Consider the following 26,361-nt stretch of genomic DNA (forward strand, 5'->3'; position numbering starts at 1 on the left):
GGAAGGCAGGAGACGAGGTACTGGCAGAAGTGAGGACGGAGCATGAGTCGTGCTTCGGTAGCTCAATTGGTAGAGCACTTGCCTGTGAAAGGCAAAGGTCCCGAGTTCGGGTCTTGGTCCGGCACACAGTTTTAATCTGCCAGGAAGTTTCATTGATAGACTGCTTCATCTGCTGGCCGGAAGCCACACCAGTAGACAACATCTGGAGAGACTTTAGTTTTTGCCTGTGTTTCTAGTTGGGTGTCACACTTTGGCTGCCCTTCATATGTCACGAAGGATCGTGGATGCCAGTTTGTTCCAATCTATTTGCACACCTGACTAAATTCTGTGGCACTGTGCATCAGAATGACGAGCTGTCACCCCTCAAGAAATGGGATGATATGTCACTGAAAGCGGCCATGATGCAATTTGGACAACAGTGCTGCCAATGGTTTTGCTCAGTCTGAGAAACACTTGCAATCCAGATTTAGACACTTCAGCTGCCGAACTTGTGTACAGTGAAACATTACATCCACTGGGGGAGTTTGTGGGTCCACAGTCTTTACATCTACCCAACTTGACATATGGTGATTTTATTTGTCAGTTGAGAGAAAACATCTCCCACATTTGGTAATGGCAACAGTCCAGGCAAGACCCTGGTGCTACTATGTACACCAAAACCTTCACAAGTGCACACACACAATACTACACTGTGACGGCGTCGAACCCCCATTACAACCACCTTGCTCAGGATCAGTGGCGGATCTATGTGGGGGACGAGTGATGAGCGCAGGGGGCGCGTGGGGGGAGTACGGGGGCGGGCGCTTGGGATTGTGCAGGGGGGGCACCCTGCTCCCCTTGCACGGCTGGCCACATTGCCACCCGCGCCGCCTCCGCCAGTCAGTCCGCACGCTATTCGTTCGTTTCTTTCGTCAGTCGACTCGAATGAATCGAGTTGTCGAGCAGCTGTACTGTCGAGTTGTCCGCATCATCGTATTTTATACGTTTCTGTCTGTTACGGTAAAAGTAAAGGTAGCTCCAGATATCTTTAGAGCCTGTCCTTGAGGTTTTCCTGTATCCGCCACTGCTCAGGACTGCATAAAGTGGTGCTCCATGAGACCGCACCCTCGACGTTAATGGCGAAACTACTACTATCACACTGGACTGCGTGAAACCTGCTTACCTCTTTCAAGAATAAATTCCAGCGAGGACAACAAAGCACAGTCCCGCACCAGTTCCAACTGCTTCATCAGCGCTGGTTCCGATAACCGCCGACGCGAAAAAGCCCCCTGATGCACATCATGATAGGGTCGACGAGTCCATTTCCCTGAAAAGTTGTTGCACAGTGCTCTACTTTCCAGGCGGTAGTTGATGTAGCAGACAGGAGTGACACTACAGCACAGGGCAGTTAGTGTTCTTTTCGCGGGATGTTTTGTAACGCTGTCAAAGTGCTTGCACGCTAGCCGCCAGAGGCGCTGTATTCTATGACACTTTTGCGCAAGAATAGTTTCTTATTCCGTTGTTGTTATTTTAGGTACAGAGTTGCTTATGACTGTTACATGTTGTAGATGTCGGGTCGATTCTATTTCCGTGTAAAACGCCTCGATTTAAAATTTTCATTTATCAACTCTCTGTTCATTTGAATAAAATGTTACTGATTCTGAAGTGAAGAGTCTCTTTCGTTATATCGACGGCTAATAGTACGCACGCAAAAAACTCTTTTGCCCGTCACTTTGTTCATTGTCATTCACCATGTTTTATACTCCTGTAAAACGCTATGGCTGAAGAGCGGCGTAGTGTGCCGCTGCCAGCCTACCTGAATTGTACAGGTTTTAAAATAACAATAAAGTAAAAAAAAAAATACGCACGCAATAATTTCTTCGGACGGCAACAGACGCGTTGCTACTCCGACAAACATAAAAGCAACTTTCAGTGTTGCTAAATAGATATATTTCTCCTGTTATATTTCTTCTGTAAGAGAATAGAATTATATTATTATAGTTTTGAGATTTTTTCTTTTTGCTTTAATGTACTTAAAATTTATTCTGTAGATGTGGTTAACGGCATTGTTATTCTACCTCCATGATTGCTATACTAGAAAAATTGGTGCGTATATCTCTGGTCCTTACTGCGCAGTTTCTTTTTATATCCATCTGCCTGGTGAGACTATTTTTAGGTTTACGAATGACAGTTTTAGAAGAGTTTATTTCCCCTTGGTGGCTGGGACCACAATTGTTTCCGGCAGGACGTTTCTATGCTACAGTGAATGCATTTCAGAATATAGCAACGAGTTAAAATATGAGTGTCAGAGATCGAGTGTGACCTACGTAATCTTTGGATTTGGTTGAAATATTCGAAGCAGAACGATATGTTGCAGAGGAGGGTTGTAGCAGACGACATATGAAAGTGTTTTTGATACATCTAAACGAAACAAACATTCGAAAATGCCGGTTGAGTTCGGAACCGCGAAAACTGTCTTTATATTGGCTATAGTGGTGGGCTGTTTTGCAGTCTTATGGCCAAAATTATTTTATCCAATGTTGCAATCTTCCATCAGCAATCGAGCACCGCTTGATCAATCTCAAGGTAAGCGTATAAAAAAACTTTTCATTGGAGCTTATTTTTATTTTCGTTGTAATGTGCAGAAGCCCCCATTAATGAGGATTGTACTACACGGTTGTAACGAAATAATGGCGTGGCAATTTGTTTAAAAGTCTATAATTTCATAAGGTTCTGGTTGGTTTTGTTGCACTACAAGAAAGGTATTCGATCAGTGTATTTCTTAGAAGGCAATTGATGCACTAAACTGGCTGTTTATTTAATTAACGATACGCAGATATTAAAATGTTTCCATATTTACTTTGTGCAACATTTATTAAAAGAACTGTAAAAATCTTCAGTGAAATATGTAGTTGGTTGACGGCATGTCATGTACAGTGGAGACTGAACACACTGTGAGAGACGTATGTGTTAAATTTGCGTTGCATCTGTCATATAATGGCGCGCAACTGTTTTGTTTTTTCAGAATAATATATAATTGGTGGGTTGGAGTAATACACAGCCCATACATTAAAGATTTCCCCTGCAAAGCATCCACTTGTACAATATCATGAACAGTTACGGATGCCATCACACATTTTTGGGTGTATTACAGTACTTCCATCTGCGGTGAAGAATCATTTCTTTTCATGAACAGTCGTTTTAAAAATGCCGAGAGAATTGGAAGACTGGAGTACTTTGTATATTTTCTGTGGAATATTTTCGAAATGATTTGGCTGATGTATGAAATCTGTTGGAAAAGCTTATTGGTCAGTTGACAAGACAATTTGTTTCATTAATAGTGCTACTTGTTTCCACAACACTTACATTACATTTGGCATAACCTTGTGTTTCGTGAAGACATGAGATGCAGTTATATTTAGGATCGCAGACACAGTAATAATCACCAAAAAAGGGGGTGGGGGAAATATTTAGTTCCATTCTTGATAATTACTTAAGGTACGCATAGTCTTGTTAAACTTTTAGGGAAAGCAAATAGAAATGCTCAGCATGGAAAGAGACATGGAAGATACATCTCTTCTGCTAGTATGATCACTTTGTTGCCTACTAGTGTCCAGAGAGAATAGAGCAAATGTGTTGTTTGTTGTGTTGTTATGAAACATTGAACATTAGACCCAGTATGTAATATTCTCTACTTGCATGGTTTCTTTGTGTTTCATCTTCTGTACTGTAGCTTCTTCGGGAGACCTCTCGGCAAATTCCTGATTATTAATTACAGCTCAAGACGTTGTTCTATCTTGTCAAATTTGTTTGCTGATTTCGTTTCTCTTTATGATAGTCATCCCTGTTCCGTATTTGATAATTGTGGATCTGAATATTAAAAACTGAAACTTGATCATTTTTAATGAAGCAGATAGTTTCAAATATAAATATAGATGTTAAGGTCATGATTTTTAGTTCCTTAAATATGCCTCTATATGATGCTGTGTAAGCAACATCATTTATTAATCTTACGCCTTTCTTTTGAAGCTTAAAAGACTGGTTTGCAAAAGAGATATTTCCCCAGAATACTATACCATATCTTGGTAGACTATGTATGTATGTAGCCTATGTATGTATGTATGTATGTATGTATGCGTAATAAGCTCTTAACACTGTTTCGGTATTGCAGCAATCTTTAAGCATTCTTAATATGCAACAGTACTTGCTTAATATTTGTTAATCATTTCTACATATTTTTCCCATCTTAGATGCTCATCCACCCATAACCCTAAAAATTTTATACGATTCTTTTGCTGAATTTGGCTATTCAATAATGAGACTTTTACCTTGGTCCTATTTTTGTTCCTTATATGGTTGAAGTTCATCCAATCAGTTTTCTTGTCATTGACAACCTAGACAGTTATCTTTAAACCATTTTTCTGCCACTTCTGCGGTTTTATCGTTTTTTTTTTTGGGGGGGGGGGGGGGGCATCTCGCAATCATTCTTCCCATTTATAATGAAGCTGGTATCATCAACTACTAATATAGTATCAGCTGTTGGAAAAATGTTGTGGTAGGTCATTAATAAAAACCAAGACTAACAATAGTCTGAATACTGAGCAGCCCATAATTAACTTTTTTTATATTCAGAATGGTGCACATTTCCATCTTGAGAAATTTGCACTCTTTCTTTCCTATTAGTTAAATATGAGTTGAACTGCTCATGGGAAATGCAATGGGCGCCATAATTATATAGTTTTCACAGTAGTAGATTATGATTTATAAGAGCAAACATTTTGGAAAGCTCCAAAAACAATCCACAGATCAGTTCCATCTTCTCAATAGCTTTATAAAAATGTTTTAGGAAATTGAAGAGCTGTCTGTATAGATTTGCCTTTTCTGAAACTATTCAGTGGATTTACGAGAATCTTATTTTTGTTATCTGAGGCACATTTTATTTTCTCATAGGGATTATGTATACTCATAATTTTGAAATTGTTTCTTTGTTAGCCTTTAATGCTGCTGGTTCAATAATCTCACCTAAATATTTGAATTTGTCAACTTGGGATAATTTTTCTACAATGACAACCGAAGGTTGGTTTCTGAATCTGTTTGGTTTCTTCCACACACTGTATTCAGTATGAAATTTGGAAGTGTCATTTTCTTTTTGTTACTATTTCATGTTGAATTACTTCTTGTTTGTTATCAGAGAAGATTGTATTATCAGCAAATGCTTTTTTTTTTTTAATTCAGGTCCTTATCACCTTGGAACTTTGGTTTGTGTGTGTTTCCTAATGTCAGATGCTACATTAAACACTTTTTCTTATTAGTTTCCCCATGTTCAGATTGCAGTTATTCCACAACTGTATATTCATATCGAGGCCATCACCAAGTGGATCTGAAAATTGTGCTGTTGTGAAGCGGCAGAATTTTCATATCCTCTTCGTAATGGCCTGGATGTTACAGAATAGACATTGTGGATTTGAAGTATTTACAATCATCTGGAGTGGCTTGTCAGATTTGTTATAGGTATTGATTTGCATCCATCACACTTCCCCCCCCCCCCCCCCCCCCCCTCATTATCCTGTATTTGTCATTCAATATGTTTTCATGTCCGATATTAAGGGTTCTTTGCCATACACAGCTTTATAAATGATTACTTTGTTGTTATGTTTAACTTTTGTATGTGTTGACCTTTTTTGTTGGAGATGTTCCCTGTTCCCCTGTACACTCTTGAACTTCTGTGATGTCTGTGCTTCTTTTTCTAGTTCTTTTAGTTCAATGACCTTACAGAAAAATTTGAAATATGGGCACCACAAAAAGTTGAGATTCCAACCATCTGTTTCAACCGTTGATGTAAAGATGGTGGAAACACTTTTTGTAAGTGTATACCATATGAAGACTGTGACATCACTCATTACACCCATGAACAATGTAAATAACACTTGAGATATTTAACTCCAACAATAGAATGTAAGTAATGAGGGTAAATGTGTGAAGTATGGGGGTTTTGGGTAGGAACAAACTGAATATGCAACAATAAGAATAATGACACAAAAAGAGCCCTTGAAACTCTGAATATTGAGCATTACTGAATAACAATCGGTATCACAAAGTTCGTTTGACCACTATACCAGTAGCTCACATACAATTCAAAAACCTGGTACCGCAAATTTCACTTGACTGTTACAGTAGCTAAAACATAGCCCATTCTTACAAAAACAAATGCATTCAAAGTATCAAATTGTTATCCAACCCTTCGCTACCCTATCTAAAACAGTCCACAGAACAACAAAACAAAACTCACTCATACAACTAATATTAAAGATAACCTAACCTGAGTGATGGTAAACCTATGTCCAACCACAATCCAACGTAATCGCCACCACTAACAAGATAAGACCAAAAATTCATGAGAACCTGGAAACCTGTATATGGGGAAAAAAGAAAAGTTTACTGTACTAATAATATTGCAATGTCTTCATAGGAGCAGAATCTTGACTTGGTGGGTATTATGAGTGGTATGAACATGTTAAAAAGGGAAGAGGAAGGAACTTGATGGACAGCAAACTCTATCAGAATGTAAATATATCATCACAACTGCTGTATGGGGCTGTTCCCAGGTAGCATTATCATTAGACCATAGCATTAGCATTAGACCACCATGATTTGACAGCAAGTCACCATTGCACCCCCAGAGTGTTAGTCTTTTCTTTCCCACAGATAAATTTGGCCAAAAGCCTTCAATTTCGATCTTTTGTGCCTTTCTTCCACATAAACCTGGAATAAATCATGTGACATCCAATTTTGGATAAAGGTCTGTAGACTGTTCCATGCACTGTGGTCTTTCACTGTATGATTAAATGTTGTTCTTATTTGTTTTAGCCCATATAATATCAGGCCTGATTGGTATTTTTATTTTATTTCTTTTTAATTGTATGTCACAATCTCTTTTGGCCACAGCTATCCTCAGTATCACTTTAAAATCTGAATATGTAGTATCTTGTCAGGGTAATTTCCAAGAATGATTGCCTATTGAAGTCGCAGTGTCCAAACGATACATATCGAACATGCGATTGTAAATTGATCATGCAACTCTGGTGGCGGGCATTGTGTGTATGCTTATGGTGGTCACTACAGCAATGACAAAACGAGTGTTAAATAATACTTGCAATTGCAAAGGAGACAACTTACCTCCCTTGTCGTCGGTGTTGTCGTCATGTTAAAGTCCATTACGGTGGTCTGGATGGATAATTTGGAAGAGTCAGAAACTGTTCTTACGAAATTTTACACACTTCGCACCACCACAGCCTACACAGTCCCTTCTTCCCTCATCTGGTAGTACTCCATATTTGCGACAAAAAGTTAAACAATTTTCTACGCTGGATAAATATGGAATTAGATTTTTCCATGTGAGAGAATCCGCCAAAGAAACATCAAGAACACCAGACATCCCATTCACTAAAAACATACATCATTTGGCTTTCGCTAGCAGCTCACAAATAATTCACAGAGGTATGTAATTTAGAGCAACTACGGGAACGACAGGAAAGAAATAAAAATGACGATCACAAATAATTGATCACAACGTCCACCGCCGGAGTCGCATGATCGATTTACGACCGCGTGTTCGATATGTATCATTTGGACCCCGCGACTTCGATAGGCGATTGTTCTTGGAAATTACCCTTGTCAGTAGCTACACACACTTTTACCATAGACTATGGTATTTTATTTTTGTGTTGCAACTGCTGACTGGACAACATTACAATTGTAAAGACAGCGTCTTTTACCTTTTGCGGTATGTAATAAACGTATGCTTACCATGGACACAAAGTTTGAGAAATTCAGTATATTTTGCTTCACTGATAGTTCCCCCAACATCAGGGAGCATATTGACATTGTAACCAGAACTGTTGGCAAGCAAAGTATCCTGTAGCATAAAGTAGCACAATTCACAACTAGAAAAATATGGTTGGGTAATTGGAGAACTAGAAACTTTGAGCCAGGCTGATTGTAAACATAGGTACAATTACTCTGGAGAGTTAAGAGCATACAACTTTCTGGAGCCACAATGGTGCATGTTGCAGATGTGCTAAACCACCTGATACACTTTGAAATTGCAGACCTCAACATACAAAGCTTCTATCTACCTTCTCCATTACAGTGATCTGTGCCTTGGGACAATTGAGCCAATAATTCAGTTCATGATGATGGTTTTCTAAACCTTGACAGCTGTCAGTTGAAAGCTTAAATACTGTAATAACAAAAGCACAATGTTAGCAGTTGCTGGGTGATTTATGGATGCAAGCGACTGTTGATTTACAGTCTGGGAATGCTAGACTTGGTGATTCAGGCTAATTTGAGACTTCAAAGTAAAGTTGTATGATGACATGGTTTATATATTACATAATAATCCACATTGTGGAAAATAATTGCCTCAGTTTGATCCTAACTGCAACTTTGTGTCAAGGGTCTACTTTTTTCTGCTAGTAGTATTGACTACCTCAACTTAATTAACCAAAGCTCTTAACAAATATCAATGGAGATCTTAAAGTTTAGGACCCAACATGGGGTTGACCATGCTGGCATGTAGTGAAACTGTATCTAGGCATAATGTGGTGTTTTGAACAGTTACTAATGATAAATGCCATCACTTCAACTTCATATATTTTCCTTTACAAACATTCCATGATACACTAAAATGTCGTGACTTGAATAATCAAAATTAGAAAAAGTAGAAAAAAGTAACACAGGTGGTATTGAGTTATTACATTATCAATATTTTTATTTTAGTTGTATGATGGATATGATAGGTTTAACAACTTCATATTTTATGTAAATTAAGTGTTCCTTCTTACAGAATTTTTGGAAAGACAAACCCTGATAAGCACTTAGACAAAAAGAAATGGGAATGCTTATGTACATCGTAAAACATTTGTCTTGTAAGTTATTTAAAGTCATTATTGTTATTTTTTTGAAATTTTCAGCTTGCTGCGATGTGATTTTTGAAACTGATATCAATGCCATAAAAATAATGATGGAGATGTGTGGCAACATTTTACACCACCACAGTGAATTAAATCCAAAGATTAATGCAGCTTTCTTGCAAGGAAAATGGTCAAAAGAAATGGTCAATACTTGTAGGTCTGATGTCTTAGAAAAATGTGGTGTCGACATAACAGCCTTTTTAAATGAAAGGGTTAGACTTGGTCACAGTTACAAACAGATGTTGGATGGCATAAGATCATTCAATATATCAGTTTGCCTGAAAACAAATTTTGGTGTCCCGCCTTCTTTAATAGGGGCACCTAGAAGAATGAGGATACTCAGTGCACCACGTAAGCAGTAATTTCTTTGTGTCGTGTGTCTGATCTCAACAAACTAACAAGTAAAATATGGTGTTTAGTATAGTAGTAACTAACACCCGCCAGGTACACGACGGACTGGGTGGTTGTCGTTGTTGTCGTTGTTGTTGCTGTTGTTGTGGTGGTGGTGGTGGTGGTGGTGGTGGTGGTGGTGGTCTTCAGTCCTGAGACTGGTTTGATGCACCTCTACATGCTACTCTATCCTCTGCAAGCTTCATCTCCCAGTACCTACTGCAACCTACATCCTTCTGAATCTGCGTAGTGTATTCATCTCTTGGTCTCCCTCTAAGATTTTTACTCTCCATGCCACCCTCCAATTCTTCTAGTCAAGTTGTGCCACAAACTCATCTTCTCACCAATCCTATTCAATACTTTCGCATTAGTTAAGTGATCTTCCTATCTAATCTTCAGCATTCTTCTGTAGCACCACATTTCGAAAGCTTCTATTCTCTTCTTGTCCAAAAAATTTATTGTCCATGTTTCACTTCCGTACATGGCTACACTCCATACAAATACTTCCAGAAACGACTTCCTGACACTTAAATCTATACTCGATGTTAACAAATTTCTCTTCTTCAGAAACTCTTTCCTTGCCATTGCCAGTCTACATTGTATATCCTCTCTACTTCGACCATCATCAGTTATTTTGCTCCCCAAGTAGCAAAACTCATTTACTACTTTAAGAGTCTCATTTCCTAATCTAATTCCCTCAGCATCACCTGACTTAATTCGACTACATTCCATTATCCTCGTTTTGCTTTTGCTGATGTTCATCTTATATCCTCCTCTTAAGATGCTGTCCATTCCGTTCAACTGCTCTTCAAAGTCCTTTGCTGTCTCTGACAGAATTACAATGTCATTGGCAAACCTCAAAGTTTTTGTTTCTTCTCCATGGATTTTAATTCCTACTCCGAATTTTTCTTTTGTTTCCTTTACTGCTTGCTCAATATACAGATTGAATAACATCGGGGATAGGTTACACCTCTGTCTCACTCCCTTCCCAACCACTGCGTCCCTTTCATGCCCCTTGCCCCTTATAACTGCCATCTGGTTTCTGTACAAATTGTAAATAGCCTTTCCCTCCCTGTATTTTACCCCTGCCACCTTCAAAATTTGAAAGAGATTATTCCAGTCAACATTGTCAAAAGCTTTCTCTAAGTCTACAAATGCTAGAAACGTAGGTTTGCCTTTCCTTAATCTATTTTCTAAGATAAGCCGTAGGGTCAGTATTGCTTCCTGTGTTCCAGCATTTCTATGGAATGCAAACTGATCTTCCCCGAGGTCGGCTTCTACCAGTTTTTCCATTCGTCTGTAAAGAATTTGCATTAATATTTTGCAACCGTGACTTATTAAACTGATAGTTCAGTAATTTTCACATCTGTCTCAAGACCTGCTTTCTTTGGGATTGGAATTATTATATTCTTCTTGAAGTCTGAGGGTATTTCGCATGTCTCATACATCTTGCTCACCAGATGGTAGAGTTTTGTCAGGACTGGCTCTCCCAAGACTGTCAGCAGTACTAAAGGAATGTTGTCTATTCCTGAGGCCTTGTTTCGACTTCAAACTTCCAGTGCTCTGTCAATTTCTTCATGCAGTATCATATATCCCATTTCATCTTCATCTAAATCCTCTTCCATTTCCGTAATATCGCCTTTGTATAGACCCTGTATGTACTCCTTCCAACTTTCTGCTTTCCCTTCTTTGCTTAGAACTGGGTTTCCATCTGAGCTCTTGATATTCATACAAGTGTTCTCTAGCCATTCCTGCTTAGCCATTTTGCACTTCCTGTCAATCTCATGTTTGAGATATTTGTTTTCCTTTTTGCCTGCTTCATTTGCTGAATTTTTATATTTTCTCCTTTCATCAATTAAATTCTATATTTCTTCTTTTACCTAAGGATTACTGCTAGCCCTCGTCTTTTTACCTTCTTGATCCTCTGCTGCCTTCACTACTTCATCCCTCAAATCTACCCATTCTTCTTCTTCTTCTTCTTCTTCTTCTTCTTCTTCTTCTTCTGTATTTCTTTCCCTCATTCCTGTCAATTGTTCCCTGAAGCTCTGTACAACCTCTGGATTAGTCAGTTTATCCAGGTCCCATCTCCATAAATTCCCACCTTTTTGCGGGTTCTTCAGTTTTAATCTACAGTTCACAACCAATAGATTGTGGTCAGAGTCCACATCTGCCCCTGGAAATGTCTTACAATTTAAAACTTGGTTCCTAAATCTGTCTTACCATTATGTAATCTATCTGATACCTTCTAGTATCTCCAGGCTTCTTCCATGTATACAACCTGCTTTTATGATTCTTGAACCAAGTGTTAGCTATGATTAAGTTATGCTCTGTGCAAAGTTCTACCAGGCGGCTTCCTCTTTCATTTCTTGCCCCCAATCCATATTCACCTACTACGTTTCCTTCTCTCTCTTTTCCTACTATTGAATTCCAGTCACCAATGACTATTAAATTTTTGTCTCCCTTCACTATCCGAATAATTTTTTTTATATCATCATACATTTTATCAATTTCTTCGTCATCTGCAGAGCTAGTTGGCATATAAACTTGTACTACTGTAGTAGGCATGGGCTTCATGTCTATCTTGGCCTCAATAACACATTCACTATGCTGTTTGTAGTAACTTACCCCCACTCCTATTTTTTTTATTCATTATTAAACCTACTCCTGCCTTACCCCTATTTGATTTTGTATTTATAACCCTGTATTCACCTGACCAAAAGTCTTGTTCCTCTTGCCACCGAACTTCACTAATTCCCAGTATATCAACTTTAACCTATCCATTTCCCTTTTTAAGCTGGGTTAAGGATAGCCAATACATGGCTCAGTTTCATTATTGTTTCCTCTGAAATACCGTATGAAGTTGACAGGCTCCTTGAGCTGTTATTGTGGTATAAACATGTGCATTTGTTATGGTGTTATGTCTACTTAACACAACAGTGAATGTAGCATTATGCACTGAGTTTTCATTGTTGGTTCCTAACAATCTGTACATAATGGGGTCATAGGTGAATTGTGTGTGGAAATCTTTAATATATTAAAAAGAACCCTGTTTAAAATGTTGATTAATGAATACTGTTTATGCAGTCAGATATGGGTGATATTGTATTCATGATACTGCCACAGTAGTGTTGACAGTGTGCCATGTATTTCATGTGTCTAATACTTGATGATATAATTGACTGACTTAAATTTTACTGACCATTAATGTTTGTGCTACTTCAGATTGGAAGAAAATTCACTGTACTGCTTAAATGGTTATGTTCCTTTCAAGTAATAGGCTCACTTGAGAGGGGTAGGACCCCAAACAGGCCAACTTGGAGCAGGAGAGGCACCATAGGACATTTTAGTTTCCGCTGTCTATACTTTTAGAAATAAATTCATAAAACTTTGTCAGAATGGCCACGAAGGATGCAAGATTCACACTCATAGCAGTGGAAGTTCAAAAACATAACAAAATAATTTTTTTTACGTGCGAAATTTCATCTTTTTTTCACTTACTGTTGGCTGCATTTTTGGTGCAGGTACATTTTTTCGTAAATAAGAGATTCTTTGGTGAATTTTGCTCAGCATACGAACAATACTTACTACATGTGTATGAAACTGTAGAACTTATGTAAGTTATGAAAAATTGGATGAGCTGTTACATTTTAAACTTCATGTTTAGAAAAACCTCTAATTGTACAGCTAAGTCTCAATTTTTACCACAATTTTTAATAGATTTGGAAAATTCTAGTTTCATATACCTGCAAGTATGGTTTGTATGCTGTGCAAAATTCATTGAAAAATCTCTGTACTTACGAAGAAAAGTGTACCTATAGCAGCAAATGCAGGCAATAGTAAGTGGAAAAAAAGATGAAATTTCATATGTAAAAAAAAAAAAAAAAAAAAAAAAATGTTGCAATGTTTTAGAACTTCCACTGCTATGAGAGTGAATCCTGAAACCTTCCTGGCCATGCTGACAAGGTTGATTTATGAATTTATTTGTGAAAGTATAGACAGTGGAAATTAAAATGTCCTGTGGTCCCTCTCCTGCTCCAAATTCGGCCAGTTTGGTTCCCCCCCCCCCCCCCCCCCCATTTCCCCCTCCCTCCTTAACTCCATCTTTTGGTGTTTTTTTAATGCCTCATAAGCAAACAATCTAGGTAAAAGCAACCACATTTGAATTTAACAATGTAGTCCATCAAAATTAGCTACCCAGTGCTGGAAGAGTGCTTTGTGGCATGATATTGATTGCATTAGTATAATTTGCTATGTGCCAGGAGATCATAAAATATCTAACAAGATGTTGAAACAATCTTGCCATCACACACAACTTTGAAGAAATTCAGACTTCACCTTATTCATAGAATACCACTAGTGTATTAAGTCAAACATTAATGTATAATATAATATATTGCGTTAATTTTCTGCAGAAGTTACACCACAGTGTATTAAGAGGGGAATTTGTATTGATAACTAATGCAAATAAAACTGAGGTATTGTATGTGGTGAAGATGATAAAGATTGAGGCAGCGAAGCAGAATAGGAGAGCAGAAGAAATAAAGAAATGCAGTGGGTGGAGAGGAAGAAAATGGAGAGTCGAAGTTCTGCTCCGCATGTAACCAGAGGAGAAATGCAACTCAAAAAGCAGCGTTAGAAATAGAACAAACTTAAGCCATTTTAGGCTTCAGTCAAATAATTTCAGAATGCAAACATTTGTCTTCGTCTGAAATTATTAACTATAATTTATATTACTGCTATGAATTACTTACTTTGCAAAGATATTTTCACATTTAGATTATGAAAGTGCACAATGCTTAGATTGCTCAGTCATTAATATAATGCTGACACTGTATTTGAATATGAAAGTTGACTATACTATATGATTCTTTCATAGCCAGATATTGTCAAGTTTTATTAGTCTGAATCACTCAGATTGATTAGAATTACTTTGTTTCACTGCAACTGATCTTGTGCTGTGTGCATTGTATTTTTTGTGACAGGACCCATACGTCAAGAGCGACCACCCCATCTGCGGCCTGATATGTTGCATCCAGCTCTCAGGGAACGTGGACGAGCTATTCCACAGTCCCACATTGTTCCTAGGATTGTTGAAAAGGAGGGGCGTGTAAGTCAAAACATCAGTTCTTATAATTTGTGATTTGTAATTAAGGCACTTTACTGTGCTTAAGAAAGAGAAATTAATGCTACTCATCATTTGGAGGAGACAGAGGGAGCAATAAACAGAATACACTAAGCTTATTGAGCTTGGAAAACTGTATGGCTGAGAGGGGGAAGGTTGGCATGTATTGGTAACAGAGTAAGCTTACCTCGTATTTGGGCATTTTGTGGATTAGTAGGTTCTGAATAATGACATATTTTAATTTTTCTCTCACTTGGGTGTTTACTGTATTAATTAGTTTCCAAATGAATTATACCTAATTATTTTCTTCCCAAAAGTATAGTGACCTTACAATGTATTTATTTACTGTCTAAACACACTACAAAAATTTCCTCACATTTAAATGCGTGTTCTATTTTAGGATTTATGAACTGCTTCTTGCTAGTAACTGTATTAGCAGGGAGCCAGACAGTATTTTTAAAACTGTCTGAAGCTAACACTCTCTCTTACTTTCAGCACTCATTTTCTGTCCTATGATTATGGTGGTTTGTTGTTTAAACCATACAACTGATTGTACCTATCATTCCTAACTCGAATCATGGAGAAGCTCAGCAGATTAGTGGAGTGTGTGATTACCTGTATTTCTTTCAAGCTCCTGAGCTCCTGATGTGTTTCTCAGTTTCAGAATTGTTAAGAGATGTAAAAGTATGAGGGACGTTCAGTAATTAAAAAAGACAAATTGTTGTAGAAATGAAACAATTTGTAGGAATTGTTTTGTACTTCAGTTGCTTTGGGTTGGCATCACTGGGTTGAGCTGAGAACAGCTGACAGGTAAAAATTGTTTTGTTTACATCCCTGCATTTAACAGTGGTGTGTCCACTTGAAGCTTCCACATTAGTTGAAAAATGTGCAGTGTTTTGTTTGTTACTTTCTGAAGGTTGAAAACCATCCAAAATCGTTTGCAAAATGATTTTACAGTATGGTGAAAGTTGTATAAACTGTGTATAAACTGTGGAACTGGTTAGAAGTGCGTAGAACAGTTCAAAAACTATCAAACGTCAATGACTGAGCAGCAGCATTCCGACCGGCCAGTTGAAGTGTCAGCTCCTTCACTTAAAACCAGCATTCATGACATTATTCACAAAGACCAACTTGTCACAGTTGAACATATAACAAAAGCAGTTGCTGTAAGTGTTGGCACCATTCATACTGTTCTCAGTAACGAGCTTAAGTACAGCAAAACAAGTACAAGATCACAAAAGAGTTAATGCAAAAACACAAGGAAACAAGCCACAAAGTGTGAACAGGCTTGAGAGAACACTATGAAAGGGTAGGTGACCCTCTTCTTAAAAAGATTTTAAATGTGTGGTGGTGCTTGGTTTCACCATTTTGGCCAAGAGTCTGAAAGATAACAAGCAGATCAAAGAATTTATGGGAAAGTGGCTCAAACAAGACAATGTCTTGCATCCAGTATATAAAAAAAAAAAACTAATCCATTGCTGGGGGAAGTGTGTTATTATTGGTGGTGATTGTGTTGAGAATTAGTAAGTTTCATTTTGTAGAAATAATTTTTTTCCTCTATCAGTTTTTCTTTAATTATCAGATATCCATCACAGTACCCATTATTTGTGCTCTTTCCTTGGTTAGCAATAACTTTGCTCACAAACCAGTTTAATGGAATAGAAATTCTCAAATTCATAATGTATTTGCTACAGCAAGTGTTTTAGTTACTCATTCTTTGCAGATTTTTTTAATTTTTTTCAGCTATTTCTCCAGTTAAGCATACATAAAACATAAACAGGCACTCTTTGTTGAAAATGTTGTCAGTTAAAGCAGTCTGTTGACACTAGAAATACAGATTTTGTGTTGACGTTATGCTGTTATCTTAATTGCCCCCTTAACCTGCTTTAGAGGTTGTCAGTCCTCATGAGCTATTACATTTTGCAGAATCTCATGGTCTGTTCTTCTCAAAGTTGTCATATCATAAATTGGAAGATTGCTCAAATGATGAGCCTGTACCATTCGGTGGAGTGTGATGAGTTTGTATTGTTTCCAAAAGCAACCAGAAAGTGGTAACTTTCTCAAATAAATGTTTCACACGTTCTTGCCTCATCAGATTTGTATTCAGCGTCAAGCTTTCAGTGATTTCCTACTGCTGACGACAGAAGAAGCTGTGGAAAGGTTAAGACTAAATACAAATCTCACATGGCAAGAACTCTGTTAAGTATTTATTCAGGAAATAGCAATGGTTGATATATGTTCTTATTCTAAAACCGATTGTTAGTTGCCTTGTTAAATAAGGAGGCATGCAGTTGCACCGAAGCAGGCTTAACCATCTTGCATATCAGTTCGTATGATGATGCTATAGGGAAGCAGTATGCAATTTTTCCCCCTTTCTTCACTGATGTGCATTTTCTGTTAAAACAACTGCACTTGACTTTTGAAAAATCTATCGCTCATTTATTCAAATGAAACCATACATGAAGTCAATATTCCCAAATACTTCATGACTCAAAACACATTTGCTTATCATCATATTAGCACTATTTTTTACTTTGTAAACAATAACTTCCATGCTACATCAGCCACACAGTACTGCAAGTCCATTGTCAGATTTTCTTGTTGCACCAGCATTATATGTTAGGATGCTCATTCGCTGAAAGTAAAGAAGTATTAAAGAACCTATTGAATGGAGTAAACAGTATGCTGAATACAGAATATGAAATGGAACTGAACCAAAGAAAGATGAAAGTAATGAGGAGTAGAAAAATAGGAAAAATTTCAAATAAAAATTGGGAACTATGTAGAAGACAAAGTGAACGACGGTTGCTTTCTGAGAAGCACAGTAGTGCAGGATAAGCAAAGCAAGGAGCATAAAAGAAGTAGACTACCACAGCAGAAAGAGTGTACCCACCAAAATAAGTCCCCACATATCAAATATAGACCTTCATTCAAGAAAGAAATTTCTAACAAAATTATCTGGAGTTTAGCATTGGAAATTAATCGTAGATTATGGGGCAGTCAAAGGGAAGGTAATGAAACTGTTAGGGATGTGTTGTTACTGGAGGATGCTGAAAATTAAATGAGCTAATCTGTACTACTACTACTACTACTACTACTACTACTACTACTACTACATCAAGACAAGCCATTGTTTAACATTGTTACTGGAAATCTCTAAAAGTACTTGACTGATTTACTTCAGATTCTTAAACAATACAGTAATAAGCATTTGGATTGACATAGGCTGTATATTTTTTTAAACGACAATGTACAAGATTTCTGTTAAAAACAGCTGTTGTAAAGAAAATTCTGTGCTGTAAAAATTTGTAGTTTAGTTTTCTTTGTTGCAGTCAGTTTGAATTAAGATAGCAGGGCATGTAAATTATTAGACATATTTTTTCGCATAAATATTCTTTGTCCTTATATATAATTTCAAACCATATGTGTTGTTTTGGTTTCTTCCTTCGCATCTGTTTTACAGAAAACAAGGAAGTTGTGTTCGTGACTTATTGGATTATGATTGTATTACTGCCAGCATGTACTCTCAGTTGTGCAAAAATTTGTAATCCGAATCATTCACTGATTAAAAGTATGTGGAATACTATCATTGAAGCTACTATTCTCACAGTCCCTGCAGCTGGAGAGCTCAGTCTCATACCTGATATACTAATGATCCCAACTGAGTGACCCATTAATTTTTAGCAGCTTCAATTCACGATCCAGTTTTATTTAGAATAAACAAGACTCAAGATTAGAGAGATGGGAAAGAGGATGTGGGGGAGGGGGTGGAGGAAATAGACATAGAGAATGGGGAGGAGGTGATGCATAGGGAGAGGGGAAGGCGGATGAGAAGGACAAAGAGGGGGGGCAAGGAAGGGATGGCAAAGAGGGGAGGAAGGAGTATGGGATGTATCTTAAATTCCTGTACATATTTAGCAACTACAAAACATTTGCGGGTTCACTAGTAAAATAGAAAACGAGGTGGTTCTCCACATGTTTAGAAAGAAATATAAGTAGAACACTAACTTAAGGGGAAGCACAAGGTGATAAAACAGGGAATAACTTCCATGCTACTAAATGGAGCCACAGATGGTAAAAATTGTAGGGAAAGACAAAAATGTGGAAATATCCAACAAATAATTGAGGACATTAGGTGGAAGTGCTACTTTGTGATGCAGAGATTACCACATTGGACAAAATCATGATAGGTCACATCAAACCAGTCTGAAGATGAATGAACTACTTCCCATGCCTTCTTCCCCCCACCCCAACTGCCAAAAGTGTCATCAAATTACTATCATAAATACCTGTAATGGTATGGGAAATGTCATTATCTTCAGCTCAGATGTATTGAAAAAATTTAAAGATGTACCATTGTTAAGGAAAAAACTCATGACAGTGGCTGCTTAGAGTATTCCTTTCATATATGATACACTAGAGACCTGCAGGTATCTTAATTCAGAAACTACTTTTTTTCACATTAGAAACAATTTTCCATGCTTTCTGGGTTAATCATCTTCCCTACATAATTACTATTCAGTGACCACACTTTTATTACTGTAATTTGAAAGAAGCACTGTTCACCATATAAAGGTCTCATAGGAAGAGGTGTTTTCCAGTCTGGAGCTTGTGACAAGAACTGACCAATAATTTGCAGCCTCTCCTCATTAGCAGCACTTCTTCTTGACCACAGTAAAGCTGAAAGTTCACATAAGTGTGAGATGGTGTTTATTCATTGATGTACATGATGCCAACAATTTAGTTAACATTAACAGACACTTTATTCGATGTGAAGTTCAGTTATTTATTACAGTGACCAGTTTTTTTCTCTGTAAACCTTAATTAGTGCAAGTCCGTGGGCTATCACATGCGATTAGAGTTTGAAGTAACATAGTCTATTGTGGCACAAAATAATTTTCCTATTTATATGAAAATACCACAGCTCTCAGTTATGATAATACAGTTCAAATGTAGCACAATCCCTTGGAAATTTGTTAAATACAATTACACTTCAGTGGTTCATTTAAGTGAGTCCATCACATGAATAACTGAGTCTAACAATATTTCAATCTGATAACAATAGTCCACAGTGCTTGTGGATCACATCACAGTTCAATTTGAATGTTAATTAATTTAGGTCTCAAAGATCACTTATACGTAATTGAACTTCAAAGTTTGTGAATTTTGCACTGAACAGACTGTATATCTTTGTATACAGAACATGTGTAATTGAGTCAAACAATGAGACCTATTCACTTCCAAACAGCAGGTAGACTATTTTGGATGGCACTTTACTACTTATAGGTAGGTGTAAGAACAAACTTGCAATGCTTTGAAATATGGCTAGGTTGTAATTTACTGTATTTGATGATGTAAAAGAATTAATAGAATTTTGTATTACTGAAAATGTTGCTAGTTACAAATTTATAAAAATACATAGATACTATTTTTCTGCTGCTTTGTGAAACCCCTCATTTACATAAACTATGAATCAGTGCATTAATTAACCAATGCTAAGTGTTAGATATTACAGAAAAAAATTGGGTAGCAAAAAAATGCTGTCAAAGTCCAGAACCTACCAATGAATTTGACTAAATCTGCAGTGGCAAATAGCGGTGGGCCAGAAATTTAAATTTAATTATTTTGGAAGATAATGAGCTTTAGGTAATTTAAAATAATATATAGGACGGTGGGAATGTTTAAGTTGCAAATGGTGTGGGGTCACTTTCCCCATATGAGTAGTAGCTCACAAAGATTTTCATGTCTCAAACTATAGTGCTAACTTCAGTGTAACTTTTAGTTAACTGTATCCTACTAAAAATTAATTATGCAGATGGAATGGGAAGACTTGAAATAAGAATCTGAATAACAAATTGCAGTAAAACTTGGTACAAACAAGAACTTGAGATTTCTGAGTGTCACAAATCAACAAGTAAATGTATTGGAAATGAGATAAAAATTAGCAAAAATGTTTAGTTATTTTTGGGAGTAAAAAAATACAATAAAAGGAAAATATCCACCTGCATTGTCACAAGCTTTGCCATTTATCCTTTTTGCAGTCTACAGAGTCCAATAAATGCAACAAAAACAAGTTATAGACAGCCACACATAAAATGGTTTGTATGAAAGAGCGAAGGAATGTGAAATGGATAGGTAAAAACTGAAAATAAACCAAGGGAATCTGTGCATGTGATTATGTATAAAATAACAAAACAGTGATAAAAGTTGATTCTAATTTGTCATTGGTATTTCAGCCAGGCCCTATTCCTGGCATGCGACCTCCCATGGGTGGTGCCGGTCATGTGGTCCCAGCCCCCAAGACTGGTGGTACAATGGGAATAATTATGCCCATGTATACAATTGGAATTGTCATCTTCTTTATGTATACCATAATGAAGGTAGGTATTATTTTTGTAGTTGTACTGTGGTTAAAAAATCATTTTTAAAACAAAATGTGGTGTCAGGCATCCACACATTACCAGATGAGTGATAGATGATGCATAGCAACAGTTAAAGTTGAGAAAATCATACTACCGCTTGTCAATGAAAGTAATCCATTTTCAAAATGTGGTGTAATTAGATAGATAAAAAAATCTACTCACCAAGTGGCTGCAGGAGAACTCACCTATAAAAGGTATTACAATTCACAAGCTTTCAGAGAAAATGGCTCCTTCTTCTGACAGAAGTTTTGAAGGGGAAGGAAGAGGAGTGAAGGAATGGACTGGTGAGGTTTAGGATAAGAGGTAGAGTTTCGGAAAGTCACCCAGAACCCAGGCTCTGGAGTGGTTTACTGGACAGGATGAGAAGGAAAGGCTGATTGTTGTGGACTGCTGCACTGGACGAGATTTGAAAACCAGAACTCCCAGGGTGGAAGGTGGATTAAATGCAAGGCAGAGATTACTGTCAAAACATTGTACACGAGGTCATAAGATTGAAAAGCTAGGTGCATTATATGAGATATAGGTGGGAGGAGGACAACAAAAAATAGACAGGTCAGAAAATGAAAGCTGTAGGAAACTAAAAGGGAGTTAAGAAGGGAATAGTTACTATGAAGAAATGCTGATACCAAAGAAATTAATGTAGATTAAGGTCAGGTGGATGGCAAGACCAAGGACATGTTGTAGTGCCAGTTACCATCTGCAGAGTTGTGAGAAACTGGTGCCTGGGGGAGAAACCGGGTGGGGTGTATGGTGAAACAGGCACTGAGGTCATGACACTCATGTTTTAGAGCATGGTCTGTAACAGGATATTGTGTGTGGAGAGTATACAACCTCTGCTTATACCCATTCATCCTAACTGATAACTTGGTGGTAGTCATGCTAGTGTAAAAAGCCGAACAGTCTTTACATGATATGTGGTATAGGTGTCATTTCACAGGTGGCTCTCCCTTTGATATACTATATGTTCTGCCAGTTACAGGGCTGGTATAGGTGGTGGTAGGAGGCTGCATAGGGCAGGTGCTAGAACAGGGACATTCGCAGTGGTAGGGGCCATTGGGTTGGGAAATGGGTAGAGGAGCAGCATAGGGTCTGACAAGGATATTGCAGATTTTGGCAGGTTGATGAAAAACTACTATAGATGTAGTGGGCGAAATGTCTGACAGAATGGACCTCATTTAAGGACTTGATTTTAGGAACTCATAGCCTTATGGAAGCAGCTGATTAATACATTGAAGACCAGGATAATACTGACAGACAAGTAGTGTATTCCTATCTTTTTAGGGATCAGCAGTACCAGAATTGGACATGATGACCAGGAAATCTGCTTTTGAACTAGGCCGGTGGGGTAATTACATTCAGTGAAGTCTGAAGTGAAAATGGTTAGCATGACTACCACCAAGTTATCAGTTGTTGTATACTGCCAAGACACAATATCCCGTTAAAGAGCATGCTCTACATGAGTCATGACCTCAGTGCCTGTTTCACCACACAGGCCATCTGGATTCTTCCTCCAGACACCAGTTTCTTAGAACTCCACAGCTGGTAACTAGCACTAAAAGTCCTTGGTTCTTGCCCCCCTCTGACCTCAATTTGTGTTAATTTCTTGTCTCAGCATTTCTACACCGTAACTATTCCTGCCATAACTCCCTTTTAGTTTTCCACATCTTTCATTTTCTGACCTGTCTATTTTTCGTTGTCTTCCTCCTCCCATATATCATCCAATGCGCTTAGCTTTTCGCACTTATTAACTCATGCACTTTATTTTGGCAGTAATATCTGTCTTGCATATTACTCTATCTTCCACTTTTAAGCTCAAAGGTTTTCAAATCTCGTTCAGTGCAGTCCCCAACAATCAGCCCTTTCTTCTCATCCTGTCTGGTAAGTCTTCCTGAGCTGGGGTTCTGGGTGACTTTCCTGAATTCTACTCCTTTTCCTAAACCTCACCAGTCCTTTTCCTTCAACCCCCTTTCTGCTAGAAGGAGCCACTGGCTCCAAAAGCATGCAATAGTAATACCTTTTCTGTATGTGTTCTCCTGCCGCTGCTTGGTGGATAGGTTTTTCATCTATCTAATTACATTATACTACCATTAATGCTTTCATTCATCTGCTTATGTGCACTACTTCTGTGCAGCAATGGAAGAACTGTTTGTTGGGGGGTGAGAGGAAAGTAATCTGGCACCAAAGGGGGGGAGCAAGTACTAGTAAGGAAGTATAGAGAGGTATGCACTTTCAGCAGTAGTGAAGAATTGTGATTTAACACTGCCAACTTGTGTGGGGAAGTGGTGGACACTAGTGGCAGGAGGAGTGTAGGAATGAACTAAAATATAATGGGTGTTGTGTATGTTGTGGAAAACCTTGGCAATGAAAATAAGTATTTGGTGAGATCACTCATCATGGGATACTAGGAGGTAATCGTAGCATTGGCAAATATAATATTGAATTTAAGGTCTGGGTGGTAAGTACAATGATGATCTGTGGCTGGTTTGTGTTGGCATTGGGTTTGTGGAAGGCATGGGAAGAACTGGTGTGGAAGATGGACCTGTATAATAACTGGGCAGTATATTCTGTGTTAATGCGCTGGGGAGGTTGCCTGTGTACTGTGTACTTGGATAATTTCTAATTCCTATTTAAGGTGTGGAACAACAACTAACAACCTTAATCTAGAATGAGATTTTCACTCTGCAGCAGAGTGTGCGCTGATATGAAACTTCCTGGCAGATTAAAACTGTGTGCCCGACCGAGACTCGTACTCGGGACCTTTGCCTTTCACGGGCAAGCGCTCTACCATCTAAGCTACCGAAGCACGACTCACGCCCGGTCCTCACAGCCTCACTTCTGTGCTTCGGTAGCTCAGATGGTAGAGCGCTTGCCCACGAAAGGCAAATGTCCCGAGTTCGAGTGTCAGTCGGGCACACAGTTTTAATCTGCCAGGAAGTTTCAACCTTAATCTACTTTACTTTCTCTCTTCCTTCCTTTCTGCCATTACAAAGACCACAAGTCAGCATGTTTTTTTTTAGAAATGTTGTTCACAGTTGGAAACTGGGAGGCAATACAAGGGCTTAAAATGTAAAAATAAAACAGGGAAGCTCATCGCATTTGTAGTTACAGCTAGTCAGGGGTTTAGTGCATTATGGAAAGGCAGATAATTTACATTATTATTATTGTTAACTGTTCTCTATTGCTTTCCTGAAATAACCAAAGTTCTCCCTCTTCACATCAATTTTGACTTATTCCCAAAGTAATCTTTTATCTTGTGAAAATGTCTGTAACATAAACTCCTTGCTGGCAGATAATAAGAATAAGAAGTCATCAAAATAGTAATCATACTCTTTTACTGTATGGTGGTGGTAGACTGGCACACAGAAAAAATTGCAGGAATCTTAACTTAAAATATTTATTATAATGTCAGTGGAATGCGAGATTACTGTCACGTAATGTTGGTGCAGGTGAAATTGAAGTCAATATAAAAATGAAATAGTAAAAAAGGCAGAAATAATATACCAGTTCAACCAGTACAAGGATGATAAAATACACACATCTGGCATGATGTTGCATGCCTATTTGGATGAGAGGAGTACTCTTCATTACAAGAAAAAGGTAGCATTCAACACAATGTCAAGAATGGTGCTGAAATTGTACATATTAAAGTACTTAATAAAGGAAAATTCTCTCCATATATCTGCTTACTGTAATGGCAAATAAAGCCTTCTCAGTGGCGTCATCACAAGAAAAACATTTAAATAATGATCCTAGTGGTTCTCCATGTTGGAGAAAACTTCCAGAGGAAAGGCTCAAGGCGTCGTGTATACTCCAGTGAAGGAAGAAAAAAATGAACTGTTTGTACAATGTGTAACAAGGGGTTATTTGGTGAATGTTTTCCAAAACATAAATATTAAGTGATACTGCATACATCAGAATACTGTAATGTTCTCTTCAAATAAATAATAATTATCTTTCTAAATAATAACACAGATTTCATTTTCCTTCTGTTATTTTACTGAGAAATGTTTATAGATTCTGTAGATGGTAGTAAGCCGTCTTAAATTAATTCAGTAATAGGTATATGGAAACGTTCAAATTTACAATTTTTTGAAACTTTTTGTTTGGTTTGTCGTAGTCAAGTCGAGTTAATGTATAAAAAACTATGACAATGTGAGTGACTCACAATAGACTGCATACTTTTGAGGGTAAATAGTATTTTTACGTATTTCAAATCAAGTGAAGTACCGTATGAGATAGGAGTTTAAATAAAACACAGCCTAACAATATAAATATGCGTAACATTTTTGCCACACAGCACTCAAAAATGGCTGTCTGCGAAAGAGTTAAATACATATAAACACTTGTTATGAAAACAACTAAAGTAAGTACTGTAATTTGCTGAGTCATTTATGCTTAAATGCCCGTTTCTCTCTGATAGAGCACAAGTTCATAAGTAAATGATAACATTCGTAATATTTTTACTCTTTCAAGAAGGGCAATTTCATTCTTGCATGTTACATTTCTCAGATATGTGCATCTCATTTTGTTTCCTGGAAAATGGCAAATATCTGCCTTCCTCCCTTATTTTGTTTGAATTCGCCATATGGACTTTACCCATATGCAATAGCAAATGCTTAAGCTGTTTTGGATCCTGGAATACAGACAAGTATCTCATTGTGTTATTCAATCGCATTGAAGTTGGACATGTGTGTAGAACAGTTGAGGAACAAATGCCGAAAGTGAAGCAGAATATTAAAATAAAATCTCAGTGTGGTGAGAGAGTATTTTTGACTGCTGGTAAAATACGGTATTGTAAACTGTGTGACATAAGAGTAACTGTGGATAAGTCATTTAATGTTCAGCAGCATGTGGTAACAGAGTAATCCAAATATACAACACAACAGATTGAAAACAGAAAAACACTGTAGCAATAACTATGGGAATCCTGCCAGTCTTATTCACCATTCTGTGAAGAATTTTGTACAGCCTTCCTTTGTGGTGATGTTTCTTTAAACTGTTCCATCCAAAATATGGTGAATTCTTAGAAATACACAGGTGAATATCTTTCTGGTTATTCCTCATTAAGAAAAACACTGTAACAAATCAGACGAGGCTGCCAGGCAACACGGGCCCTAGTATTACTAAGCCCGTGTTGAGCTATAATTCACTTCCAGTCGGGCTGATAAGCTGCGCTGTCGCTCAGCGAGCGCGTGGTGACCGGAAGTTGTGGTTGCGATAAGTGCTACTGGGGTCCAGCTGCGCCGCAGCACAGAGCGTCATTCGCTCTGCGAACGTCGAGGAGTGCGGACGCATAGCTCTGGGTGTCTCACTGGGCATTGGCTTGCTACGTTCACTTGTGTTAATGTGCCACAGCAATGCCTCTGCGACGAGCATGGCGTCGTCGCTGGCGGAGCAGTGTACCAGTGTATCGCAGCTTGAAGGCGATTGATATTGACTTGGCTGGGCAGTTTAATAAACAGCAATCAATTGGGGG

The 26,361-nt window shown here is 37.8% G+C and overlaps 1 protein-coding gene across 10 annotated transcripts in view; it reads left to right on the forward strand.

Moving 5' to 3' along the window:
* The first annotated feature begins 2,144 nt into the window (after positions 1-2,144).
* LOC126484604 (FK506-binding protein 5-like) overlaps positions 2,145-26,361 on the forward strand; it is a 216,535-nt gene continuing 192,318 nt past the window's right edge. For 5 of the 10 annotated variants that reach the window (XM_050108174.1, XM_050108177.1, XM_050108175.1 and 2 more), the window contains exons 1-4: positions 2,146-2,565; positions 8,952-9,302; positions 14,324-14,448; positions 20,700-20,843. In XM_050108174.1, coding sequence (XP_049964131.1) covers positions 2,424-2,565; positions 8,952-9,302; positions 14,324-14,448; positions 20,700-20,843 — 762 coding nt within the window. In that variant the 5' untranslated portion in view covers positions 2,146-2,423. Of the gene's footprint in view, positions 2,566-8,951; positions 9,303-14,323; positions 14,449-20,699; positions 20,844-26,361 lie in introns of all 10 variants that reach the window. The other 5 variants (XM_050108171.1, XM_050108176.1, XM_050108179.1 and 2 more) reach the window with 2 other exon arrangements.

Source organism: Schistocerca serialis, chromosome 6 (assembly GCF_023864345.2).
Source record: "Schistocerca serialis cubense isolate TAMUIC-IGC-003099 chromosome 6, iqSchSeri2.2, whole genome shotgun sequence".
In the NCBI taxonomy this organism is placed as follows: Eukaryota; Metazoa; Arthropoda; class Insecta; order Orthoptera; family Acrididae; genus Schistocerca; species Schistocerca serialis.